A 16,366-nucleotide genomic window follows, 5' to 3' on the forward strand; every position below is an offset into this window, starting at 1 on the left:
CACCTGCACTCCCTGTCACTGACTCCGGGGCAACACAGCGGCCAACAGCTGGTCCCCAGGCCCCGCCCACTGCAGCCAGGCCCCGCCCACTGCAACCAGGCCCCGCCCACTGCCACCAGGCCCCGCCCACTGCAACCAGGCCCCGCCCCACTGCAACCAGCCCCGCCCACTGTAACTAGGCCCCGCCCCACTGCAACCAGCCCCGCCCACTGCAACCAGGCCCCGCCCCACTGCAACCAGGCCCCGCCCACTGCACCCAGGCCCCGCCCCACTGCAACCAGGCCCCGCCCACTGCAACCAGGCCCCGCCCCACTGTAACCAGGCCCCGCCCACTGCAACCAGCCCCCGCCCACTGCATCCAGGCCCCGCCCACTGCAACTAGGCCCCGCCCACTGCAACCAGGCCCCGCCCATTGCAACCAGCCCCCCTGCCCACTGCAACCAGCCCCGCCCACTGCAACCAGCCCCGCCCACTGCAACCAGCCCCGCCCACTGCAACCAGGCCCCGCCCCACTGCAACCAGGCCCCGCCCACTGCAACCAGGCCCGCCCACTGCAACCAGGCCCCGCCCACTGCAACCAGCCCCGCCCACTGCAACCAGGCCCCGCCCCACTGCAACCAGGCCCCGCCCACTGCAAACAGTTCCGCCCACTGCCACCAGGCCCCGCCCACTGCAACCAGGCCCCGCCACTGCAACCAGCCCCGCCCACTGCAACCATCCCCTTCCGCCCACTGCAACCAGGCCCCGCCCACTGCAACCAGGCCCCGCCCACTGCAACCAGGCCCCGCCCACTGCAACCAGGCCCCGCCCCACTGCAACCAGCCCCGCCCACTGCAACCAACACCCCGCCCACTGCAACCCGCCCCCCACCCACTGCAACCAGCCCCCCGCCCACTGCAACCAGCCCCCCCCGCCCACTGCAATGAGGCCCCGCCCACTGCAACCAGGCACCGCCCACTGCAACCAGCCCCCCGCCCACTGCGTCCACTGCAACCAGCCCCCCCGCCCACTGCAACCAGCCCCCCACCCACTGCAACCAGCTCTCCCGCCACTGCAACCAGCCCCGCCCACTGCAACCAGCCCCGCCCACTTCAACCAGCCCTCCACCCACTGCAACCAGATCCCATCCCACCCACTGCAACCAGCCCCCCCGTCCACTGCAACCAGCCCCCCCGCCACTGCAACCAGCCCCCCGCCACTGCAACCAGCCACGCCCACTGCAACCAGCTCCTGCCCACTGCAACCAGCCACCCCCGCTCACTGCAACCAGCCCCCCCGCCCAGTGCAACCAGCCCCCCGCCCACTGCAACCAGCCACCCCGCCCACTGCAACGAGCCCCCCCACCCACTGCAACCAGCTCCGTCCACTGCAACCAGCCCTGCCCACTGCAACCAGCCCCCCCGCCACTGCAACCAGCACCCCGCCACTGCAACCAGCCCCCACCCACTGCAACCAGCCCCACCCACTGCAACTAGCCCCGCCCACTGTAAACCGGGCCCTGCCCATTCTCCTCTATCTCTTTGTGGCTTTCTGGTTCCCCTCTAATGTCAGCATTTAAAGAGCTTGATTTGCCTCTGATGGAATGAATGGGAGGGATGGTGAGAAAAGAGGGAGAGGAAAAAGGCTCTTGGATTCATCCATCCCCTTTTCCTGCATGTATTTAAGCTGCTCTGGAAAGTAAACCTGGGTTCATGCTTCTGGATAAGCCAAGGAGGGAAGAAAAGAGGGCAGAGGTTCAGCACTGGGAAGGGAAGTTTAGAACAGACACTGGAAGTATTTCTTTACACAAAATGCACAGTCTATCCACTTTACAATATACTCTGTGAAGCGCTTTGAGGCGTCTCAACCGTGTGATAAAGCACTCTATCAAAAGCAAGGACTATTAGAAACAGTTGGAACAGGTTATCAGGAAGGGTGGCTAAAGCCAGGTCTCATTGAATAAAGAGTTTGATACTGTAATGGGAAGATGGAAGGGTAGGAAGGTTTTGATCCAATGGGCCACAAGACCTACTTTATCCAACCCTCTTTCACAATTGCACAGAATTAGGGTAACAACCTATTACCAGACAGAGGGTGGCATGATCATGGCATGAGTTCCGAGCCTTCCTTCACTGAGGATGAAAATTCATTGAAATCTGTAACAGACACTGCTGATTCAGGTTATACGTATCAATGTCCTCTGGTGTTCACTTATGGTGATACAGTGAACTCATGGAAAGGGAAATATAGTCTGAAGGTCTAGAAATGCGGTATTCACAAAAAATAAATCCTGCATTGTGGTCGACTAAGGTTAGCCTAATAAAATGTTATACTGTGTGTCTTCAGTCCATCAATCACAGTGTGGTCTGTGTCCACCCTGCAATGTCATCCATCAGATTGGACAGTACATCCTTCATGGACAAGGACACTGCCCAACAAATAGATTCCTGAAAATTTGTGGACATCAATTACAATTGATTGTAGCCCTTTTCTTTCCAGGATAGAGGAAAAACAGTTTCCAAATTAACAATGAATTTAGTAATTTTCCAAAATTCTGAATGATCTCCTGCGCAATAGTGGGCACCACTGATTAAAGACCAATCAACCTGGTTCGTCAGCAGGACTTGGAGATGCAGACTAGTCACTGGAGGCATAGATTCTTCCCACTCGGTTCCTGTTAACCCTGCAAGCCAAAGCCCTAATAGGTAAGGTAATCCAAGCTGGACAAGCAGCATGAAGTTTGCCACACAATGCTTTCAATGGCAAGCTATGTGATTTTAGCTGGTTAAATTCCAGCAGTACCAAACATACACATTCTGGGGTTACCAAGCTTTGGCTCTCGCCAACCTACACCTGATACTCTCAGGAATTGAGTCAGCAAGGTATGTCCCTCCAGGAAGTGAGTTTGTATTCCGTTCTAGACCCACAGTCATTCCAATGTGTAAGTGACATACACACGTGGGACTCTTAGTCTGGTTTGGATACTCTTAAGGATCGTTTCTGCTTATGTCAAACTCCTGGCTGACAAAAACAAGAGGGGAATTGGCTAAACAATCAAAGAGAATCAGATAGATTGAAGATATGATCGTGCAGCATATTTTCAAGAATATAATTAGACACATTGTGCATTCTGACAGGATCAGGCTCTTTGGATAAGAGGCATTAGGGTAAGACTGCTTCCCACTCCAACAATAATGAGGGCAATTCTGTGAAACTATGTTTCTGTTGCTTATCGCCATCTGTTGGTTCAAACACATAAAGACGCCACTGGGATCTGAAGGAGAATTGGTCGATTGGGAATACTTTTCATTCAGTAACAGAGTGAGATACTGTTATTGGGAATTTTATCTCAACCTTAATTATCAACAATTGTTTCCAATTTTTCATGCAAAAAAAAGCCTAAAAGTGCTTAATAGCAATACTAACGTTGCATGTGATATACGCCTTATCAATTTATTGAGACGTGTAAAGTGGACTGACTGTGTATTTTTGGGGTGAAACAAGGAATAATAATAGCACAAACAAGAATAAAGAGTAGATGTAGAGGTGACTGGAGGCATCGATGTAGAGTTTCTGGAAAGTATATGTAAGCAGGGGAGATGATTGAGGCAGAGAGAGTATTTTAGGAGGTTTTACAAGGGGATTTGGGAAATGGGGTCCAGACAAGCCAAGGGGTGCTCAGTGCTTACAAGTCTTTGATGAGTCAAAGTTCTGAGCAAGTCAGAAGGGACAAATTTATTATTCATTATACATTTCTTCACAAAAGGCAGAAGCCACCAACTTAACAGTTAGCCCTTATATGTATCTGACCCTGAAAATCTTCAAAGCCTTTAGATAACTTTAGAAATTTGCACCCAGACAGTTTATCAGTGTCTTTCATTCGTAGATGATGCTGTTAGCAAGAATAAATAAACAGGAGACAGGCTGACCAGGGATCTGATACTTCAACTCCATGGAGTTTTTTTTTAACTTTGACCCAAATTTCTCCCTTTCATGCTATACATGGTGACTCATTAACTGGCCAGTGTTCCATGGGCATTGCCTGCTCGCAGCACCATCCCCGAGACTGTGAGTGCCGGCAGGCTGGTCGACCACAGGAAAGCCTCGTCCTGTCCTCAATCAACACACCTTTCCAGAAAGAAGTTGCTCCCTGTGATCACAATAATAATCCTAATAATCCTTGCATTTTATGTAGTGCCTTATCGCTTTGAGAGGCTTCACTATTATTATTATCATGTCACTAAAGTGCCTCAAAGCGCTTCACAGAATATATTGTAAAGTGGATCGACTGTGTATTTTGTGGGCGAAAGTGTACTGACTGTGTGTTTTGTGGGAAAAACAAGGAACTTAAATCAAATGCCAGAAGTTCACACAGTGAAATACATCTTCAACACGTGCAGAAGTGGTATATGTGTTGGGGGGGCGGGGTGGGGGGAAGGGATCTGATTCTGGTGGTAGGTTAGGTTCCAGCTTTTCATCTCTGAAACCCGGCAGCCAATTACACACAGTAGTGACCAATTTTTTTTTATATAGGGATTATTACCCCTGGAAAGCGATCTGCCAATCGACTAACAACCAGGTTCCTACTTACTGCTAGGTAAACAGAGCGTGTGGAGTAAGAAAACCTGCCTAAGGTTTTGTGCAATCTGGAAATCAAACCCAGGTCCTCTCGCTTGCGAACGAGCTAACCACTACACTACAGGACTCCACAAAAGAGAGGTTGGAAATAAAGAAAGCCCTTTGGGACAAGTGATCTCATCAGGGCGGGGGGGTGGTTGAATGTTAGGCAAGTTTCCTTACTCCACATGTGTCTGTTTACCAAGCAGTAAGTAATCCCAATGGCTGGAACTGAGGAGACCACAATGTGCCTTGGTTCAGCACCTAGGCTTCTCAGCAACAACAACAATCAAAGGTGAAATTTGCTGACTGATACCCAATGCCATTGTAAAACCTGTTCCAGTAATAATCCTAGTTTTGCAATACACTGAGTAAAGTGTACATTTTGTTTTGTACAAAAAAGGCTAGCAAGGATAATCCATCAACATCTAGGCAGTTCTAGCAAATAGAACCAAGGTTCTGCCTCTGAGTCATTCTGTTGTAGTGTAGATACACGGCCCAGGTTGGCAACTCGAGCTCACAATGTAGGCTGACATTCTAATGCATCGTCTAACGTGACGTCCTTCAAATTAGATGTTAATTTGAGGTTCTGTCTGCCTGTTCAGGTAGATATTAAAGATCTTGTGGCACTATTTGAAAAGTGAAGAGAGTTTCTTCCAGTTTCCTGGCCCCCAAATCCCTTTGATTTGAAAAATAAATGTTCACTTCACAACTGTGTGCTTCATGCAAGTTGGCTAATCTGTTGACCTAGAAATGCACAGTCAATACACTTCACAGTAAATTCTGTAAAAACTCTTTGTGATGCTTCAATATCATAAATTGCTATATCACTTATAATGTTTTCACGTAAGTACTTATAATACAGAAAATAATTAATGATTTAAAACATGTTGCCAGAATGAAAAAGAAAATAACCCAAATTCTATTGCTTTTTGCTGAGCAGAATCAGACTGATTTCATTGGAGTCAGCAGAATCCCGAAAGCAAACATCAATTGATTATTTGGTTAAAGTCTAATCTGTAGGAGACGGAATGACATCGTCAGTTAGAATATTGTCTATTCATCTCCTAACCCTGAGATTGAATCCAGCACGGGTTGGCAGAAATTCCTGATTTCTGCTGGCTATGAGGATCTTTGTTGCAATAACTGGCTTCAAACTATAATAATAATAATTCTTGCATTGATGGAGTGCCTTATCATCTGGGTGAGACATCTCAAGGTGCTTCATGGAATATATTGTAAAGACTAAAAGTGTATTCAGTGTGAGAAACACGACAGCCATTTGTGCACAGCAGTGTCCCACAAACAGTTGTGGATTGAGTGACCAAATTATTATTTTTTTAGAAGGATTACACCCAGAAACGTGATCCTCTAATTGTCTAACAACCGGGTTCCTAATTACTGCTAGGTAAACAGAGGCGTGTGGAGTAAGGGAACTTGCCTAAGGTTTTGTCCTGCCCGGGAATCAAACCTGAGTCCTCTCACTTGTGAGGCGAGTGCTCAAACAATACACTACAGGACTCCTAGTTTCTCATTGGCACAAACTATTCTTAATTTGGTATAAATTGCCATTAAATAGACAGTTTCTCTGACTAGGTATGTTGTGGGAAACAGAAACAGCACAGAGATGCATTGTAGGAGAAATTCTTCTCTGGCTGGAATTGGCTACAGAAAGTAGAGGGATACTTAGTCTGTATTTAACTCACACTGTACATGATTTAATAGTAATAATACTAATAATCCTTGCATTTGATATAGCACTTTATCACATCATTGAGACATCTCAAAGCGCTTCACAGAATATATTCTAAAGTGAATTGACTGTGTATTTTGTGGGCAAATATGTTTCATTTTGTAGGAGTGACCTACATCAGCTAAGTGATTGCAAATGTATCCTCCATGAATATAAATCAATCAAATCTTTGAAGTGGGATTGACAGTAAGTGCAGTTTGCCTTGACCAAAGGATGCAGAGGGAAGAGTGACAAGAACAATCCCAGTCCTGAGGGGTCTAAGTGATGAAAATAAAAGGAGGCTATTTTCATCAGAGAAAGGAAGATTGAAGGGGAAGGTCACAGCATAAGGTCCGTGAAATGCAGAGAGGTACAGAGAATGTAAATGTGAGCAGGCTATTTAACTTGCTCCATGTGGGGAGCACCAGAGAATACAAATATAAAGGTTACAAGACTTCAGTGAGAATGGAAAAAAACTTTCCTCTTCATTGGGAACAAACTCCCAGATGTGGTAGTAAGTGAGGAGTGGATGAGCATTATTAAACAAGAAATGGATAACTATGTGTTGGACAAAGGGACCAAGGACTAAAGACACCTAAAGAGGACAAGAGGGGGTAATCGGTCAATATCTGAGGTGATTAATTATTTTAATATCCCAATCATATCCCAGTTAATACACCTGGACTGAGATGCCCTTCAGTGCACTATTTACTTTGATTGCAGTAAATTTCACAATCGCTCCAGTCCTGTTTACGAGTACATGTTTACTCTGCAGCCAAGGTTATCTTCTCATTAGATTCCTTCAGCAGACTATTTAATGCCGACTGCCTTCTTGAGCTTTAACAGCCAGCCTGTGAAGCCTGTGAGTCACCCTCTGCAGTGCAGTAGTTAGTGTTGGAGTCTTCCGCCCGTCTTGCTTCATTTCTAATATTTGAATGTTTTTTTCAGCCAACATGAAGCTGCTTGGAGTGTTGGCCGTGTGCACTGTGCTGCTTATGCCTTGTGTTATGTCCCAGATACACGAAGCGATTCCCTGTGATTCCCAGGAGGTGGTGGCTCTGGCAGATCTGGCTGTCAACCACATCAATGAAGTTGAAAAGCAAGGATACAAATTCAGCCTGGACAGGATCGAAAACGTCCAGCAGTTGAAAAAGGTTAGTAAAAATTAAAACATTTCTATCCCTCAGCTCTTCTTCCAGACCAATCTTAATAACAATAATAATCCTTCCATTTGATACAACGCCTTATCAAGCCTTTGTGATGTCTCAAAGCGCTTCACAGAATATATTGTAAAGTGAATTGACTGTATATCTTGCGAACTTTTGATATTGGTTATATTGATAATTTTTTTTAAAAAGCCAGATTGATGGATCAATAGGTTTGGAATAATTTGGTTGAATCTAACACACTGTAAAAACATGTCAGTCTTGAGGTTTTGATTGCACTGTGACCTCCTTGCCTCAATAATACTGCGAGAGAGAGAGAGTGCTTCTCCACAGGGACTCCACACTCCCTGTTACCCCGTTTCCCCACTATTTGCTCACGAAAGTACTGGCATTAACCCGTTCGATTTCCCCCTCAAGTAATGAATGTGCTGTCCTATGATGAGGTAATTTCATGAGCCTGCATAATGGGCCTTGCTTCTGCATCTCGCTTCTATCATTGAAAAAAAGCACCGAGTTCTGTAATGCATTTTGACATTCTGATCCTGAGAATGATCTTGCATTGAGTCCCAAGTAACCACTGCAAAATACAATCACTAGACTTTGCAGTAATTCATATGAAGCGCTTCGAGGCGTCCTCCCAGGAAAGGCGCTAGGTCAAATGCAGGGAATAAGATTTCTTTGAACTATTTCCTTTCAGGATGGTGGAGAAAACGTCTACTATATAGAAATTGATGTCCGTGAGACCAAGTGCCATATTCTGGACCCCAGGCCTCTCAGTGACTGTAAAATCCGTTCCTTCTTGGACACCGTGAGTCTTATTACCTTCTCTCTCAACAATTCTTGTATTCCAGAATTCCCGTTAATATGTTGTCCAGAATTACTACTAAGTTAGGTTAGATTGCACAAACGATAATCTTTGTGGTTATCGTTTGTGCAGTGTAACCTAACTGTTGTGGCCTTTGCACTGCATTGGTCAGCCCTAATCTAAGTTATTCTGCACATGTGCAATTTATTTACTGTGACACTGAAAGTACTAATATTAAAACAATAACTTACCCAATATCAGGACAGTGTTACTGCTATAATATTAACCCAACCTCACTGGAGTCAAATAAAAAGCTCATCTTGAAGTAAAATTATACTTTTTAAAGTTATACATTGACCCATGACCCCACCATCCTCTTTTTCCTTCTATTTTGTCTTCATTATTTTTCCTTTTTTAGGGGTTATTTTTCCTCTCACTGAGGTTCTCCAGGAATTTTCTTCTCTCTCTTCCATTTGACTCCTTTTTCTGATACTGCCATTATTCACATTATCCATGGCGGAGAATTATAGCACATTATTTAACTTACTCAAGGTTACTACCTCAACCTTACTGGCTGGAATATAAGTGTCAGAATAGCTTGAATGCTCCACTGCGTACAAAGCGATAAAGCCACCTTGGCTTGTCATCTTGTAACATAGTACACGTATTACGTATTTGTGACCTGGATTTTATATTCATTCCAGTTGAGAGGACAGAAGAAAGGCAAAGTTCCTCTGGGCCGCTCGAATGGGTTGCATAGATCTCTAGCATGTTTTGTGGGCAGATTCAAGCTTCCAAATCCGTTCCCTAAATCGCTTCTGACAGGATGATTTGATCTTCTGAAGTCAGTGGATGGTTAAACCTCTCATCTATATTGCCGTTCTGGCAGCAAATAGCTCTCGAAATAAGAGTTTCTATTTTAAATGCTGGGAAGGAAGAACAGCCGGAACATTTCTAATACAGTGCCATTCAGAAGTGATACAATGATGTATTGTGCTATTTGCTGCTTGGCAAACTAGATAAGATTTGCCAACTCATGGGATCAAATCCCCTCTAATTGTGGCTATAAGACTACTATCTGAATTGGTTTGGGGCCAGCCTCAAGTGAGAGTGGGCTCACAGCACAATATTTCCCTCCATTTGGCAATCTACTCAGAGGAACCACAGGATGAAATCAAAATATCCTATTGTTGCAATGCAGGGCTCTCTTCTGAGGTTTGTTTTGACGGAATAGAAAGGACGTTGTTCTAGACTAAACCGTGTTCCATTTGCTCTGTGAATGCTTGACGCTTTTGAATGGGCCTCTAAAATGGCAACATACTCCATTTCCCAGCACCAAAATCTCCACCCAAAAAAACTGATAAAGGTGACTTTGATTTGGACACAGATCATTAATCCTTTGCAGAGTGTATTTCTTTGTGCAGCTAACACATTCATCACACAAGGGCATCAATGAAAGGACTTAGTGTATTCAACATACTGACTATCCTTTGGATGCATGTCAAACCCAATCAAGTAACTCAAGGTTCTTCTTTCTCTCATTCTCATATTAGAAAGTCGAAGGAGATTGTAAGGTAATTGTAGTGACCAAGGCTGGAGCTCCAAGTTCCGTGGATGGTTATAGGTGTGAATTATCTCCAGGTATGTTCATTTTCTGCTTTGAACAACACTATATGGAGTCCTATAGCTCAGTGGTTAGAGCACTCGCCTTGCAAGCGAGACACCTGGGCTCAATTCCAGGCAGGGCGAAACCTTGGGCAAGTTTCCTTACTCCACACAGAGCCTAATAATAATCCCTCCAAAAATAAAAAATAAATTGGTCATTTTCAATCCACGACTGTTTGTGGGACACTGCTTTGCGCAATTGGCTGCTGCATTTCGCCCACAAATATACGGTCAATTCACTTTACAGCATATTCTGTGAAGCGCTTTGAGACCTCTAGAAGACGTGAAAAAGTGCTATATCAAATGCAAGGATTATTATTATTATTATTATTATTATTATTATTATATACACAGCTTAGGCTAAAGGCTCAATGCCACTTTTAGTGATAGTCGTCATATTGGCTCAGTATCATTTGTTTAAGCTGAGAAACTTCGGTAAAGGAACAAGCACATACAAAGACAAGAAAGGGCACTGCCAAGGTTTAGTAGTATAGAAAAGAACTCTTTATATCTGTCAGTCTTCCCTTCCTTGCACAATCATAGCTTTATAAACTCCAGTCTAATTTCACCAAAGCTGTTTTACTACTACTTTAGTCAACACGTACCTCTTTTGCTCCTCACAGATAGTATAGTCCAGTATTCTCCTCTTCTTCCAGGTACTATCATTGTGTTAAATTATAGATTCAGTGAAAAGAAATTAAAAGTAAAAATGTGCAGGAGATTGAATCAGATACTGAGAGAGCAAGATAGGTTAATGTTCTGGGTGTGACTCTGACTCTTTATCAGAATCATATCGTCTAGCAGTCCTTATACAGCAGGCCAAGCTCTGGTGGTTTCAAATAGTTGCAGGGAGTTGTATGGAATTTTAGATTAAACACTACTCTTTCACCTGAGGGACATGAATTCAAATCCCAAAAATGATAAAAAAAAGAGTCCAGTGTGAAATGTGTTTGGGACAGTCCCTGCAGTTGAGAGTAGGGTGGAAAGTGGGATTAGTTATCTCAGGAGATACCAGGGTTTGAACTTGGAACCTCGAGTCAGTTGCGCAGTAGGTTTACTGACTGAGCCATTGAAGGAGTCTAATGGTTTTATTAATGTTTGCATGCACTGTTGTGTTACAGATTCAGCTGAAGATGTTATCGAGAAATGTCCTAACTGTCCGACTCTATTACTTCCAAACGACACTGGAGTCCTATACGCTGTGAATGTCTCATTGCACAAATTTAACCATGTGAGCAATCACATGCACAAGTTTCAACTTCGTGATATAACACGAGCTTCTGGCAAGGTACATCTCTTCATTCCTAGATCGCACCTGAAGACCTTCCTCTTCGACCATGCCACCAGTCACCTCCGCTCTCTCCCTGGCTCTCCGCAAGCTACGCTATTGTTAAGTGCTCAGAGATGCTATCCCATGTGAAGGGCGCTAAATAAATCGTTCTTGTTCATAAATTATTTTCACTCTGTCAAAGATTCTGAGGATGTTTTTGAGCAGGAAAAGGCCATCAGGCCAACAAGCTTTATTTTTTTTTATCTGAACCCCCATCTATCAGCCTTCTAACCATATTATCATTCTATTCACTCTCTTGAAATGCATCTAATTGCCTCTTGAACCCACAATTCTGTCACTGAGGTAAGGCATAAAATCAGATACTTCAGTGGTTACAACAATATTTAATTTGATTCTGTTTCAGGGAGTTGGGAGTCCAGTGATGGTGGAGTTCAGTATCCAGGAGACTCCATGTAGGAAAGCCTCACCTCTATGTTCCCTGATTGCCTTGATTTCTCCAGTGAGTATTGTAAACACAGTATCCATAGAAAAAATAATGGAGTGAGTTGCAAATTGTAATCTGATTGAGATTCAGATAGTTTATATATAGATTAATGGATTCCTGGGAATGAGTTAAAGACAGGAATCCAATCAAGTGGTTCAGATGGTCAATATATAGAATAATGGATTGCTGGGCGTGAGTTAAAGGGATCTGGTAGCTAGTCACATGATTCAGATGGTCAAAGTATAGAATAATAAATCACTAGTAGAGATTGGAATCTAGTTAAAGGGTTTAGAAAGCTTTGTGAGGCTAGGGGTGACTGGAACCCTCTCTCCTGCAGGGAGGGGGTAACTTGTGCTGGGATAAAGTTCCTCAATTGGCCAGTTTCACTGTGAGACTCGGCAGCAAGTGATGTTGGTTGGGGTGAGGGGGGGCGGTGGTTGTCGATACAGATAGAACAAGAATGGCGGTTGGGAACACACCACCCAAAACTGAAAACGTATGATATCTCCTAGTTCTTTTACCTCTCTTCTCTCGTTATGTAGCAAAACGGTTTCTGTGCAGCGACTGTCACTCCAGCTGGTGCTACTGCCCCTGAAATAGTGGATGTGACTTGTGAGTTATACTCAACCAAGGTAAGTGATGTAGCATGGGACCATTAGTTATCAAGTGGAGTCCTATTGTGGTACAGCTAATATTTCTCTTACCTCAGCCTCTAATCTCTCTCTCCATCATAATATTCCTTCTCTTTACTTTACTGATATTCGTGCTCCTCTGAATATAACGCTTTTTCTTCCCATATTTCAAATAATACCATATTCTGCCTATTCTTTCTCCTGCACATTTACTGCACTGAAATTCTGACTTACTGACCCTTCACCAACTGCAACTCATTCTTCCCCAGAACCTCAAGACCGTGGAATTCTTCACTACTCACGTTCTTAATAATAACAATAATCCTTGCATTTGATGCAGTGCCTTATCACGTCATTGAGACATCTCAAAGCGCTTCATACTATATCGTAGAGTGAATTGACAGTATATTTCCTTTCCTGCTACAGTTTGCAAGCTTTCCTACTTGCGCACGTCTTCACCTACACACTATATGTTTGATTTATCTAACCTCTCTTATGTTAATCTTGAACCACGGTAATTTTGAATTACAATGTGCTTATGTTTTGAATATTGCAGGTTGCCCCCGACAGTAGTACAGCACCACTGGAAGGTGAGAGTGGCACTGTGGCATCACCAGAGGCCGCCACCGTAGCAGTTGTTGAAAATAATCCCACGGCAGCATCAGAAGTTGCTATTTCTCCAGGAATAATGATTCCTCCTAAACGCAAGCGAGCAGTTCAGGAATCCTCTGAATCCTCTGAAGAACTGTTGATTGGCACTGGTCAAGCAGGAGCTGGCTCTGAAGTACTACTCAAACTTAGCAGATTCCCTGATCTCCCCGCGCATCTTACATCCTGCCCAGGAGTGCGCAGGCACCCCGAGCATCTGTGAGCAGAAATAACCCTGTCCAATTTTCCCCGCAAAAACAACACCACATTATCTTCACCCAACGGAGGAATGAAGCATAACTCAAATGATAACAGCCACTTCAGAATTGGCAACGAAACAGTCAACACAGCAACACAGAAGAATTCTCTGACTTCCCTCCTCTTGTGTTTCAGGGTGAAAATAAAATGTAATCTTAAATAAACAATGAGCCATTGCATGGTGGTAATATGTCAATATAATAATAATAATCCTTGCATTTGACATAGCGTCTTATCATGTCTTTGAGACTTCTCAAAGCGCTTCACAGGATATACTATAAAGTGAATTGAGTGCATATTTGGTGGGCTATATAGAGAAACTGCTTGTCTGAGGAAGATCCAGCATCTTCATGTTGCAAATCATATATTGTCATTACACGACACTCAGTATTTGCAATCTTTTTTTTCTATCAGAATATAGGTGATTGGTTGACAATCTTTCACAGTATAGTCAAAATGAAGCTCTCACTCCACTCAATATTTTGCCAAACATTACAAAGACACCACCCAACAAGGTATCGAGTTATTGCAGAATTTATAATTAATTAGAGATTTTTCTCATTAAAAGATTCCAACTTATAATGGTATGCCTTTTGCATACTCACTATCATTATAAGGGTACCCAAGGGTATCATAACATTGAGAAATAGAGTGAAGGGTGAAAGATACAAGTGGTTTGGGTGAAAACAGATAAGATAAACCAAGAACTAGAAGTTAAATTAAAATAGGATAAGAGTTTAAAATAAAGATCCATTCTGCACCTGGGAGACTCTCTTACATTTTTGATTCCAGTTTTTGATTACATCTCTACGTTTTCTTCTTATAACCTACAGGCCTTTAAAATCAAGCTCAGCCTCACCCAACCACTACTTGATTTAATCACTTAAACCCTTTTCAACTGTGAAGGCATCCTGTATTAAAAGCAAAGAGACACATGGTCATTACGCTGTACAGTATATCTTGTGAAGCACTTCGGGACATCCTCCCGATGTAAAAGGCACTATACCAAATAATAATAATCCTTGCATTTGATATAGCGGCTTATTATGTTGTTGGCACGTCTGAAAGTGCTTCACAGGATATACTGCAAAATGGAGTGACTGTATTTTGTGGGTCAATTCCACAGCCACGTGCGCACAGCAATGTCCCACAAACAGCTATGGAGTGAGTGACCAATTTTATTTTGGGGGATTGTTGGCCAGGACACCGGGAGAAACTCTTTTCGAATAGGATCCTTAACATCCACCTGAACAGGCAGTTGGGTCCTCGGTTTAATGTCTCATCCAAAGGATGGCACATTCAACAATGCAACACCCACCCAGCACTGTATTGGAGTGCTTTCTTACACTTTGTGACATGGGGTTTGAACCCACAACCTTTTGACTCAGAGGTGAGAGTGAGCCAGGCTGACACACAGACCATTTCCCCTAGAAAGCAATCCAAATCGGTTCCATCTTAGTAAACTTGGTAAACAGAGGCATTTGGAGTAAGGAAACTTACCTAATCCACATCCCACTCAGGAATCAAACCCGGGTCCTCGCTAACCAATACACTATGGTGAGCCATACATTGAATCACTGTGCCATTTTGTTCGTAGAATATTCTTTGGTAAAGGTATTGATGGATTTCCTAAATAAAATCAAAAGTTCCTTTGTGGATTGTTAGACTATATTGTTTAACTGTTGTAACACAGCAGAACGTGTACCTGTGAATCCACGCAAGAGACATGCCAAACCGATTTTGACTTTTGAATCAGTTAAACTATCCATGAATTCAGCGTCCTTTCCAGCAATAACAGGACATGACCACATCTGCAAATAACAGAAATTAAGATAAATAGATATTCAGCTATTACAAAAAAATCACCCTCTATTCATTCTGAACATTATCAAAATCTAAACGAACCTAATTTACATAAAATACAAATCAAAAACATGTTCTTCTATTCTAGGAATATTGCATTCCTTAGATTCATTTTTTTAAAAAAATCCAATCCATGCAATCTTTTGATGGGGAAGGAAAATCTAGGGAGGTGAACTTTCAGTTGAAGTGACAACGTTGGTTGTGACACTGTTTCATACCAGAGAATCTTGAAGGAGAGATCTCAGAGAGGGCTGTTTCGGGGTATATAATATTTTAAATGGGATCCAAGATCAACAACTTGGCACAACAACAACAAGATTCCATTTATTGAGAGCCTTTCACGTCGGGAGGACGTCCCAAGGCGCTGTACAGTTGGGTCAGGACCCGAGCAGGGGGGAAATGGTCAGGGTGAGGGGAGGGAAGGGAGGGAGCGAGGAGGGGGTAGAGAGTCGAGAGTGGAGCTGAAGGCTCGGTCAAAGAGAAAGGTCTTGAGACTGGCCTTGAAGGAGGAAAGGGAGGAGGCAAGGCGAAGGCACTGGGAGATAGAGTTCCAGAGCCTCGGGGCTGAGAGGCTGAAGGCCCGGCCACCGATGGTAGGGCGGTTGGGGCGGGGGATGTGGAGCAGACCGGAGCCAGAGGAACGGAGGGTACGGGCAGGTAGGTAGGGGGATAGTAGGTCAGAGAGGTAGGAGGGAGCGAGGCCGTGAATGGCCTTGTAGGTGAGGATGAGGATCTTGAATTCGATTTGTTTAAGAAAAACAGCTTGATGCTGTGATGGGAAGACAGTAGGGTGGGATGGTCTGAAAGGATGAGATGAAATGGGACCATGAGCTATTCTTCTTGATGTAAACTGACCTTGTGGGATCCTTAAGATGTGTCTGACCGTGTCTCAGTCAGGTAATAAAGGAGGCGACACTGTAATAGAATCTGGAAGAACAAAGGCTCAATTTAGCAGTGAAGAAACCCCACACCAAATCCCGTGTTTTACACCTTTCGCCTGGTTTTCTTCTTAAAAAAAGCAAATTTTCACCATTTAAACTTATTGATGATGAGATTTCCTCTTTTCTTTCCTTGTGTGTCTCTGCCATGACCCAGAGGAGGGTAGGTTACTTGTAGCTGGGATCTAACCAAAGACATACAATGATCCTTGCATTTGATTAGCTCCTTATCGCGCTCTCAAAGCAGTTCACAGAGTATACTGTAAAGCAACCAATTGCGCACAGCAG

The 16,366-nt window shown here is 43.9% G+C and overlaps 1 protein-coding gene across 2 annotated transcripts; it reads left to right on the top strand.

Moving 5' to 3' along the window:
- Nucleotides 1-7,115: 7,115 nt before the first annotated feature.
- On the top strand, nt 7,116-13,454 carry ahsg (alpha 2-HS glycoprotein). Of its 2 annotated transcripts, XM_007899130.2 has the most exons (8): nt 7,116-7,190; nt 7,277-7,482; nt 8,192-8,302; nt 9,853-9,940; nt 11,086-11,252; nt 11,659-11,754; nt 12,282-12,371; nt 12,928-13,454. In XM_007899130.2, exons 2-8 carry the CDS (start codon nt 7,282-7,284, stop codon nt 13,240-13,242), a joined length of 1,068 nt encoding a protein of 355 aa, XP_007897321.2. In that variant the 5' UTR covers nt 7,116-7,190; nt 7,277-7,281; the 3' UTR covers nt 13,243-13,454. The 2 variants fall into 2 exon arrangements, with proteins under 2 accessions (XP_007897321.2, NP_001279349.1); NM_001292420.1 differs by having other exon boundaries at nt 7,170-7,482; nt 12,928-13,453.
- Nucleotides 13,455-16,366: the final 2,912 nt, after the last annotated feature.

This window comes from Callorhinchus milii, unplaced genomic scaffold, assembly GCF_018977255.1.
Source record: "Callorhinchus milii isolate IMCB2004 unplaced genomic scaffold, IMCB_Cmil_1.0 Scaffold11, whole genome shotgun sequence".
Classification (NCBI taxonomy): domain Eukaryota; kingdom Metazoa; phylum Chordata; class Chondrichthyes; order Chimaeriformes; family Callorhinchidae; genus Callorhinchus; species Callorhinchus milii.

Bases quoted from the DNA above. Each gene is read 5' to 3' on its own strand.
- ahsg (NM_001292420.1), top strand. From the start codon at position 7,264: ATGTTTTTTTCAGCCAACATGAAGCTGCTTGGAGTGTTGGCCGTGTGC. The intron at 8,303-9,852 runs GTGAGTCTTATT...TTCTCATATTAG, and splicing joins TCCGTTCCTTCTTGGACACC to AAAGTCGAAGGAGATTGTAA. The intron at 11,253-11,658 runs GTACATCTCTTC...ATTCTGTTTCAG, and splicing joins TAACACGAGCTTCTGGCAAG to GGAGTTGGGAGTCCAGTGAT.